This window comes from Antechinus flavipes, chromosome 3, assembly GCF_016432865.1.
Source record: "Antechinus flavipes isolate AdamAnt ecotype Samford, QLD, Australia chromosome 3, AdamAnt_v2, whole genome shotgun sequence".
NCBI classification, from domain to species: Eukaryota; Metazoa; Chordata; class Mammalia; order Dasyuromorphia; family Dasyuridae; genus Antechinus; species Antechinus flavipes.
This window is the reverse complement of record NC_067400.1, coordinates 3,016,447-3,027,021: the sequence shown is the minus strand read 5'-3', so window position 1 is coordinate 3,027,021 and position 10,575 is coordinate 3,016,447. Positions and strand designations below refer to the sequence as shown.

General features: G+C 58.8%; 1 protein-coding gene across 1 annotated transcript; it reads left to right on the top strand.

The window, feature by feature from the left end:
* Nucleotides 1-4,740: 4,740 nt before the first annotated feature.
* Nucleotides 4,741-10,022, top strand: LOC127556959 (proline-rich proteoglycan 2-like). Its single transcript, XM_051990466.1, has 2 exons — nucleotides 4,741-4,761; nucleotides 9,531-10,022. The coding sequence occupies exons 1-2, from the start codon at nucleotides 4,741-4,743 to the stop codon at nucleotides 10,020-10,022; spliced, it is 513 nt and encodes a 170-aa protein (XP_051846426.1).
* Nucleotides 10,023-10,575: the final 553 nt, after the last annotated feature.

Genomic DNA, 10,575 nt, shown 5'->3' with positions numbered 1-10,575 from the left:
GGCTTTCTGCCCCTCCCCACCTGGCCCCCGGGCTCGTGCCTGCACCATACTTAGAATCACTCAGCCATTGGCTGCATGAAGGTGCCGTAGGCCAAGGGAAGGGCAGCCAAGCTTAGAGGAAGGGGCTTAGACCCCGAAATCTGGCTTTTCTACTTCGCCATAGCCTTCGGGACCGACCTCCCTGCTGTGTCTCCCTGTCGTTCAGTGGCGGTCGCCACCTCCGCTAGTTATTTCGGGGGTTGTTGTGGGACTCGGTGGAGATGACGTGGGGCAAACCCCATCCACTGCGAGGCCTATAAGAAGGTGAGGAGTCTTGTTGGCCGGTGAGCGGAGGGAGGGAGACCTCGCTGCCCCTTCCCAGACAGCCTGGCAGGGGCATCCAGGAGCTGACTGTTCCATGCGTGCCTTTCAGAAGCCCACTTCCCTCGTGGCACCCGACGCCCCCCTTCATCCCCCTCTGCCATCCCCAAAAGGGAGAAGGGCGCTTCCCTCCGGCTCTGGCGCAGTGGCCCGCCCGGGCTGGCTGGCTGCCCACCCACAGGTTAATTGAAGCCAGGAGCTGCCGTCCCCATAAGTGCTGTGGGCACGGTGCCCGCGAGCCGGCTGTGGAGGTGTTCAGAGAAGGATGATGTAAGTAGGTTCCTGATGAAAGAATCGTTGACAGATGCTGCAAGCAGACACCCTGAGAACGGCGGCTCCGGCGCAGCTTCCCCCAGGCCCCAGGTAAGCCAGGGGCGGCTCGGCCTGCCAGGGGATAAGCTGCTGGTTATTCAATAACCAGGAACAAGGCGGGGCTGCCCAAATTCCTGGATCTCCCCCGGGAAGGGCGGGAGGCTGGGGCCCGTCTGCCAGATCAGCTCAAAGCCAAACCTGGGCTGGGGAGAAAAGTGCACGGGACTGGGGTGGTGAAGGGAAAAGAGGGAGAGCCGGGGGGCTTCAGAGGCAGAGAAGGGAAAAGAGGGAGAGCCGGGGGGCTTCGGGGGCAGAGAAGGGAAAAGAGCCAGACCCGGGGGGCTTCGGGGGCAGAGAAGGGAAAAGAGGGAGAGCGGGGGGCTTCGGGGGCAGAGAAGGGAAAAGAGGGAGAGCCGGGGGGCTTCGGGGGCAGAGAAGGAAAAGAGCCAGACCGGGGGGCTTCGAGGGCAGAGAAGGGAAAAGAGCCAGAGCTGGGGGGCTTCGGGGGCAGAGAAGGGAAGAGGGAGAGCGGGGGGCTTCGGGGGCAGAGAAGGGAAAAGAGGGAGAGCCGGGGGGCTTCGGGGGCAGAGAAGGGAAGAGGGAGAGCCGGGGGGCTTCGGGGGCAGAGAAGGGAAAAGAGGGAGAGCGGGGGGCTTCGGGGGCAGAGAAGGGAAAAGAGGGAGAGCCGGGGGGCTTCGGGGGCAGAGAAGGGAAAAGAGGGAGACCCGGGGGGCTTCGGGGGCAGAGAAGGGAAGAGGGAGAGCCGGGGAGCTTTGGGAGCATGCCTGCTGGAGACTGGGCCTAGTCAGTGAAAGGCCAGTATGTGCCCGGTAGGAACACCCCACTCCTCCCCAGCCCCCACTGCGGCCCATGGCACTCACTCGCTGCGCCTCGGGGGCTCATCCTTCCAGGGCAAGACAGGGATGAAGGAGGCCACCAGAGCCATGGCTGCCCCGAGGGAAAAGCCAGGGAATGGCCCCAGCTCGAGGGCAGCTGGTAGATGTCCCAGAGGAACCGGAGGAAAATTCATTAAAAAGGGACTCTGGGCTCCCGAGGCCATCGGGAGGGGGCTGGGCTGGACTTGCAGGGCGGTCAGAAGTGCACAGGGGAGCCAGAGCAAGCCCCGGGGCAGCCAGTGCAACCTCCTCGTTTTACAGGAAAGGAAACAGAGGACTCCAAGCCGGTCCCTGCCCCACAGCCAGGGAGGGGATGGCAGAGGGAGGGGAGAGCAGGGAGGGGATGGCAGAGGGAGGGGAGAGCAGGGAGGGGATGGCAGAGGGAGAGGATGGCAGAGAAAGTAACATGAAAGGTGGAAAGAGGGGCAGGTCTGGAGGGTGAAGGGCAAGGACATAAATTCTGGTTTGGACAGACTGAGCTTGAGATACTTTGGCAAACCCCGTCCTCAGCGTACAAATGGCGGTGGGGGAGACATCGGGTGGGAAGCCCGGCTGCACAGAGCCGGCCACTGTAGCCGTGGAAGGAGAGCAGGGAAGGAAAGGTCTCACTTTGCTGGGGAGGACTCAGGGAGCAGATTCTGGAACTCCCGGGCAGCGAGCACGCTCCTCCTTCCGGAGACCATGGCCGCTGAGCCCAGACCCAGCGACCCCTCTCTGTGCTCAAGGGCCGGCCATCCTCTGACTCAGGTTTGTCCGTTTAAGCAACACTGACCGAGCGCCGGGCGGCGTGGGAAAGCCCAAGTAAGACAGGCCGGCCCTGTGGTCTGCCTTCCAGGTTACATGAGGGAGAGGGCCCGGGGCTGGCCAGGATCGTTTCCAAGGGAGGAGGATCAGGGAAGCTCCACTGAGGCAGGACTCCAATGGCTGCAGGGGAGCAGGGGAGCCCTTCAACCATGAGGGACGGTCAAAGACAAACTGCTGGAAAGGGAGTAAGGGGGGAGCAGGGAGACGCCCGGGGTGCCAGAACATGAGCCTGGCAGTGCCTGGGGAGAGGATGCTCGGGATGATCCATTAGGAGGTCCCCTTGGCTGTCCCCGTGGAAGGAAGAGGTTCTGACCCATTAGGGAAGGGAAGGGAAGAGGTCCTGCACCAGGATGAGAGCAGAGGAGAGGGAGAAGAGGAAGGCGCTTCTTGGAGAGGAAGGCTTGACCTTGGCCACGAAGGGGAGAGAGGAGCAGACGGACGGAGGCTCCCGGCTAAGGCACTGGAGATGTGGGCCCAGCCCCTCGAGAGGGGGACCTGTCAGGCCCTCGCCCTCAATGCACGTCCTTCGTGGGCCGTGCCTGGGTCCGAGGGCTGCCCTTTGCTCCTCCCCTGACAATGAGGATGGTGACCTTGGCCATGGACCGGACAACGGGCAACTTTCCTTCAGAGCTGGGTTTTTCACTGGGCTTTCCCGGTAGAAGGGACTCGTAGGAGGCGCTACGCTACAGGGAGCCGGGGGCCCGGAGCCCGGCATGTGCTGTCCCCTGGAAGTACAACCCATCCGGCCTCTAACCTGTCACGGCCTTGGGCTGGCTCCCGAGCTCTGGGACTCCCCTTTCCCCATTTGTAAAACGGGGGTGTCGGAGGCAGCTCCCTCGAGGCCCTTGGAAGGCCCAGGGGAGGTCGGCCTCTGGTGCTCACGGCCGACCTCGGGCCCCGGGCCAGATGGCCGCCCCGGCTGAGGCTGGCCCCCGTCACCTCCCTGGCCCTCGCTTTCCCACGTCCTGTCCCGGGAGTCTTCCTTTGAAGGCCCGATTTCATGCCTGAAGAGCCCCAGGCTGACCTACGGTGTGGCCGTTCTCTGCCTCCCTGGGGGCTGGGCCGTTAACTCCTAACAGGCTCGCAGCCAGCCCGGCCTCCAAGCCGCGGGGCCGCTGAACCTTGTCCACGCTGGCCTGGGGCCCAGGAGCCTCTGCCGTCCCCCGTACGGCCCGTATGGGCCCGGGGGCCTGGGAGGAGGGCCAGGGGTGTCCCCTGGGCTCGGGAGGCCCTTTCTCAGCCTCCCCCTCGCCTCCTGTTCCCCTCAGCCACCCAAAGGGCCCCGTGCCCCGGCCGCTCCTCCTCTCCTAATGTCCGCCGGCCCCACAGGAGCACTTTTATCCGGCTCGCGGCCCTCCCCCTTTCTCATTTAAGCCTCTCCGGGTGATGAAAGCTGAGGCAAATGCGATGTGGCAGGCCCGCCTCCCGAGAGCAACGGGCGACCCACCAGAGATCCTGTGAACCGCACTTCTGACCGCCCCCCAAAGCCTAATCTGGTCTCGGCGAAGCCGACCTCCCGTCCCAGGGAGCAGTGGGAGCCCCTGGCAGCCGCCCAGCAGAGTTCAGGGGTGATGCCGCCCGAGCCAATTCCCATGGGAAAGGAGAGGGCCGGCCCTGCAGGTAAGTGAGGGCCCAGCCGGGGCACCCCCAGCTGGGGCTGGTCACCGCGCCGCTCCCGGAGCCCGGGCTGCCGGGCCCTCCTCCCACCCTCCAAGCCCCGTCTCTGTGTAGGACTCGGCCATCCTGGGCGACAGGCGGGACTCGGCCATCCTGGGCGACAGGCAGACCGAGCCAAGGGAGCTGGCTGAGGAGCCATTGGCTCCCGGCCCAGCAGCACCCCCACCCAGAGCCCCGGTCTTCTGTCCCCTGATCCGAGAGAAACGGAAACGGGGAGGGGGCCCTATGTTCCTTCTTATAACACTCAGAACAAGAGCTCCACCCCCACGCTACGGGACCCGAGGGAGCGGGCCCGGGCTCCACAGGCTGTGGCTGCGCCCTTTACGGACAGGCTCAGTGAGCTCCCACTAGAAGCAGGCCCTGAATCAGATGCTGGGCAGAGGGAAAATACAAATGAAGCAGTCCCTTCCCTCAAGCAGCTTATGTTCTCCCCCCCGCACGCCCATAGATCTGGAGCCGAGGAAGCAGGAACGAAGATGCGGGCGGGAGAATAATGAACTGAGCCTGGAGAGAAGAGCCCAAGTCTGACAGACCAAGAGCAGAAGGGAGGCGGCTCGAGGGCTCGGGCCCGGCACGGACTTAATGGGCAATGGGGATCACCCATCGCGTCTGGGAAGCAAAAGTCTGGAAGGAAGTTGGGAAGGACTTTCAACTCCCGAACGAGGGACTGCCATTACTTCCCGGGGCTATCATGGGCCCCCTGAAGGCCTCCGTAAGTGAGATGAAATGGTTAGAACTGGGTCTTTGGAAGATGGATTTTGTAGTGAAGTTAGACTGGGAAAGGGAGGCCCTGGAAGCAGAGGAGCCAGTCAGGAAGACAGGACACGGATCTGCGTCAGACTCTCCTCCATCTGCCTGTGTGTCAAGAAGGGCAGTCGTTGCTCTCATGGCCACATCCTCGGCTCTCCCATCAGTGCCATCTTTTGGTTCAGGGGCCTTCCTGGACCCCACTCGTGTCTGCCCAGCCCGTGTCCTACTCTTTTGGGGTCACCTCCAGAGAAAATGCCAGTTTGGGGCCTACGATACCTCCTTCCCATGGAAGATTTGCCTCTGGATTTCTCAGAAAGGGAATGGTGTATTTTGGTTTAACTGTGACTCAGTTTCTCTGCAGAAACACCTCCTTTGGTTAGAAGGGCTCCTACCTCTGTAAGCGTCTCCATTCCCAACAGGTGGGCTCCTATAAGATTCCCAGGAACGGCTCCCTGAGTGAGCTCAGTTTCTCAGGTCGATAGATCTCTGTGGTTAGAATTCTCAGGAAGGACCAGGAAAAGTGTGAGTTTACTTTGGAGCCAAACCTTAGGAGCTTTCCTCACCCTTTCAAACCTTTCCATTTCCTACCCAACCGTCCTGAAATCATCCCATTCTTAAGTTCTAGATCTCCCCTTGGTATTCGGAGACACCTGTGCTTTTCAACTTCAAAAATAAGTCAGAATCACTCAACCGCCTCAGTCTCCATCTTGGCAGAGATCATTCCATGCAAAATGGGCCTTGCACACAACGAATATACTTACTGTCGCCTATGTGAATTATGGCTTCTTCTTGGGGACATATTAAGTTAATCTGACAATTTTTTAGGCAACAACTACAAAGAGGAAAAAGGCCGCAGAGGGAGAACTGGGCTGAAGAGCCATGGGAGAGGATTCTTTAGACCGGAAGAGGAAAAAGTCCGCAGAGGGAAAACTAGGAGGAAGAGCGATGGGAGAGGATTCTTTAGACCAGAAGGGGAAAAAGTCCGCAGAGGGAGAACTGGGCTGAAGAGCGATGGGAGAGGATTCTTTAGACCAGAAGGGGAAAAAGGCCGCAGAGGGAAAACTGGGCTGAAGAGCGATGGGAGAGGATTCTTTAGACCAGAAGGGGAAAAAGGCCGCAGAGGGAAAACTGGGCTGAAGAGCGATGGGAGAGGATTCTTTAGACCAGAAGGGGAAAAAGGCCGCAGAGGGAAAACTGGGCTGAAGAGCGATGGGAGAGGATTCTTTAGACCAGAAGGGGAAAAAGTCCGCAGAGGGAGAACTGGGCTGAAGAGCGATGGGAGAGGATTCTTTAGACCGGAAGGGGAAAAAGTCCGCAGAGGGAAAACTGGGCTGAAGAGCGATGGGAGAGGATTCTTTAGACCGGAAGGGGAAAAAGTCCGCAGAGGGAGAACTGGGCTGAAGAGCGATGGGAGAGGATTCTTTAGACCAGAAGAGGAAAAAGTCCGCAGAGGGAGAACTGGGCTGAAGAGCGATGGGAGAGGATTCTTTAGACCGGAAGAGGAAAAAGTCCACAGAGGGAAAACTGGGCTGAAGAGCGATGGGAGAGGATTCTTTAGACCAGAAGGGGAAAAAGGCCACAGAGGGAAAACTGGGCTGAAGAGCGATGGGAGAGGATTCTTTAGACTCAAAGAGGAAAAAGTCCGCAGAGGGAGAACTGGGCTGAAGAGCGATGGGAGAGGATTCTTTAGACGTTGGGATTTTGGCGAGGACTTGGGGGAAGCTGGAGGAGCCAGACAAGGAAATGCTTTGCCGGAGGGGAAGGGGCAAGGAGGTGTGAATAGTGAATATGAATATTGTGAATGGTGCTACTGTTGCCACTCTCCATTTTGCCTTGCTAGCTCTGCCGGGCTTTCTTTATGATGGATGGCCAGGGACCCCGCGTGGGCCTAGGTTTTTGAAGAGCGCCTGGTTTCCTCTTCTCCAGAAAGAAGAGATGAATGAAGTCAGATGAGCCGAAGAGCTAAGACTTCCCCCTTCTCGTCCTCCAGAAGCTTGTCGGCGGCCTGGCCGGTGAAGGCCCTCGGCGGGGACGGGTCCCTCCGACCGCCACATGCTCGTGGGGGCTTTCCTAGTGATCACAGATGTCCCGGAAGGGCACAGGCCCTTGGGAGGCACAGAACTTCTATTCTGGACCGTGGGTGACCAGGGGCGGGGGGCTGGCTGCCTCCGGATTCAGCCCAATCGTGGTTCCCATCCGGGTCATCTGCCGCTCCCCATGTACCCCAGTGGGGGTTTCTCTCCCTGCTCATAGGTAAATACTCGTGTTTCCCAAATACCTTGGGAGTGAATCACCATTCTCCTGTTTGAGCCAACACAGACCACATCAAACAAGAGTTCCAAAGGGTGATTAATCATTAATTAGAAATATTTGAGAACATGTGGCCAGTGGGGATCATTTTTCCTTCTCCCCCCTCCTCCTCCTTTTTAAAAAAGAATTAACAAAGATTAAACCTTAACTTTAATCTATGCAGGAAACAAATGTATCATAGTGTCATGAAAGTCTCAACTAATCGAAGGCAGAAGGGCAAATATTTAAGATGGGGAAACTCCACATCCTCCCGGTCTCCGGTTGTTAAACAGAGAGCTGCTTGTGAGGACATTTGGGTCCCACCCTGCCCTCCCCCAACCAAGCCTCCCGTGTGAGCCAATGGGAGGCAGGGACAAGGAGGGGATGGGCAGGACCCCTCTGGGAGTGACCAGGTCAGAGGCAGGTTCATTAGCCTGAGATGATACCAGGGGAGGTTCTGCCTTGGGTACCAGGGAGGGGCCCATATTTGAATCCCATCTCCAGTACTAAACAGCGGCGTGATCCTAAACAAGTCACTCTGGGCCTCAGTTTCTCCAGCTGAAAGACAAAATGTAATGCGTGCTTCACAGCCTCGAAATATAGAAAAGTAAAATGAGATAACAAATAATGGAACAGAGCCAGAGGATCCATCAGTCACTGGCTATGGGACTAAGCAAGTCACTTCTGCACCTCAGTTTCTTCAAATGAAAATGGGAGGTGAACTTAGCCCTGCAGAGGCACCTTCCTGCTCTAAATCTATGATCTTACAAAAGTAAGGAATAAAATCTTATCGAGAGCTCTTCATATCAAACATGGTCTAACTCTTTTATTGATTTATTTTTTAACTTATTTTTAATTTTTTTCATGGTCTAACTCATGAGAATGATCCATTTTTTTAAAGAAATTTTTTATTTTTTTGTTTGTTTTTGCCACGGCAGCGGCTCCTGCAGAAATCCCAAAGGTGGAACAAACTTAGTTATTTTAAAGATAAAAGGAACTTCTCCAGCGTTCGCAGCCCCAGAATGTAAGAAACACAAACAAATATTCTGACCATGCCCATTTGACAGATGAAGAAACTGAGGATCTTCCCTAGGGAAGGAGACAGGACTATTAAATGTATGAGGGGGGTCATACCCCAGGACGGAGATCAAGAAATGAGGGGCGGGGGGAATCCAAGACATATAGCACCATCATCTAGAGAAAGACCGGCTCAGTTTGGCGTGGCCTAGCGGGCAAAGGGGGAGGGGGGAGGTATCTGGACAAAGAGGCCATTGTTGGTTTGGTGACAGGAAAGATTTCCTGATGATCACAGATATCCATGGGGGTCCAGGCCCCTGGGAGGTCCAAGCTCCCCCAGCGGAGGTGTCCAAGCTCAGGGAGGCAGCTCGTCCAGGGATGCTGTAGTGAGGGTTCCTTTTGGAGGAAGAAAGGAAATACATAAGCATTTATTAAGCTCCTACTATGTTCCAGACACCACACAAAGCACAGTACAAATATCTCATTTGATCCTCACAACGAAGCAGGGAGGAGGGTTTTATTATCATCCCCTTTCCATAGAAAGTAGAGATGACGCCCAGGAAGTGTCTGAGGCTGGATTTGAATCCAGGGCTGCTTCCCCACGTGGCTGCTTTCTGAGATATGGGTTGGGCTTCTGAGTAACTTCCCTCTCCCCCGCAAGCTTCTAGGATGATCTGAATTAGGAATACATGAATTGGAGGGGCCGGCGGGGCCGGACAGTGGCGGGGAGAGCTGCCATTTCTCCAGACCACGTCACTGTGCCAGGGAGCGCCCGGGTCCTAGGGAAGGAGCCAGTGAGCCCTCTGGGCACGGGACTGGGGCCCCCAAGGTTTCGGTTGCCGCCCTCCCCGTGGCGAGAGTTCTGCTGGGGAGGATTCTGGGTACCCGCCCGCTGTGACAGGAGCCACTCTCCTTTCATCGAGGTGGGGATCCTTGGAGGCGGAGCTCAGCCCACTTCTCAGCTGTAAAAGTTCCTGGAGAAAGGTGCTAGTTACTGAGAAGACCCTCTGATCTCTCCTCCTTTATGGCCCCATTTATCACTGTGATAAAGTAACAGGTGTCATGATTTTTGCTTTTAAATGCGCCAATGTGTTTACCCAATCTCAGCTTCTCCCTGGGTCTGGCTGGGAAGCCGGGCTCCCCTCTTTGCCTCTCTAAGGGCTTCGGGGGGCTCCCTTGGGGGGCAGACTCCGGCTCGTCGGCCTTCCCACCCACGGAGTGGGCTCCCTGCTCCCCTTCTCCCCACTTCCTGGAGACTGGGGAAAAGCCAACGGGCAGCCTGTAGCAGCGCCCCATCTGCCCCGGGGGGCCAGCCCTGCCGGCTGAAATCTGGCTCATTATCTTTATAGCGGCGCTGTAGACTCTGATTAGGGTGGGATCCGTTGGGACCGCAGTATCTCCCTCATTCCCACGCACCTTTCCCAGCTCCAGCTTTGTAGTGGCGTTATTGCCATGCAGGGGTATGACTTTAATAACATCAATAAAGATAGGGCCCTGGGAAAGCCTGGGCCAAGCGAGCCTCCTAGAGATCGATGCGGGGAAACCGCCGAGCCGGACGTCCTGCCAGAGCAGCTGCGCGGCCCCGGCCTCCGGAAAATCGGGCCCTGCTGGGATGGAGGGGGCCCTCAGGGCCAGCCCGGGCCGGGCGGCCAGTCCCCGAGCTCGGAGAGGGCCCTCAGGGCCAGCCCGGGCCGGGCAGCCAGTCCCCGAGCTCGGAGGGGGCCCTCAAAGCCAACCCGGGCCGGGCAGCCAGTCCCCGAGCTCGGAGGGGGCCCTCAGGGCCAGCCCGGGCCGGGCGGCCAGTCCCCAGGGCCTGAGCTCAGAGGGGGCCCTCAGAGCCAGCCCGGGCCGGGTGGCCAGTCCCCGAGCTCGGAGGGGGCCCTCAAAGCCAACCCGGACCGGGCGGCCAGTCCCTGAGCTTGGACGGGGCTCTCAGGGCCAGCCCGGGCCGGGCGGCCAGTCCCCGAGCTCGGAGGGGGCCCTCAGGGCCAGCCCGGGCCGGGCGGCCAGTCCCCAGGGCCTGAGCTCAGAGGGGGTCCTTTCTCCAAAGGCTGAGGGTCCCAGGGAAAGTGTGGCCATGATGGGAAGCTGGAGCAGTTAACGGAGTATTTATGAAGGCCCTACTGGGTGTGAAAGGCTGCGGCGGGATTTGTGATCTCACTGAACTCCCCCAGGGCAGGCCAGGGTCCGGGTGAGTGGCTGTCAGAGGCACCCCCCCGGACTAGGAGGCCCATCTCTCCCCCTGCGCCATCCTGCCCCCGAGAGGCTTATGTGCCACGCTGTATCCCGGCTGGGGCCACCGTCCCGTCCGCCCTGGTCCCCCACAAAGGGGAAAGGCTGGAGGAACCGCTGAGCTGCCCAGCCTGCTGCTACCTGTGTTAGTTAAGGAGCCTTTAGTAAGCCCCTGCTGTGTGCCAGGCACTGTGCTGAGCCCCAGGGATGCAGAAAGAGACCCAAGCCAGGCCTGGCC

What these genes read in the sequence shown, in the direction of transcription:
- LOC127556959 (XM_051990466.1), top strand. Translation starts at nt 4,741, where the DNA reads ATGGGCCCCCTGAAGGCCTCC. An exon ending in TGGGCCCCCTGAAGGCCTCC is followed by an intron (nt 4,762 to 9,530) that starts GTAAGTGAGATG and finishes CACCTTTCCCAG; the next exon opens with CTCCAGCTTTGTAGTGGCGT.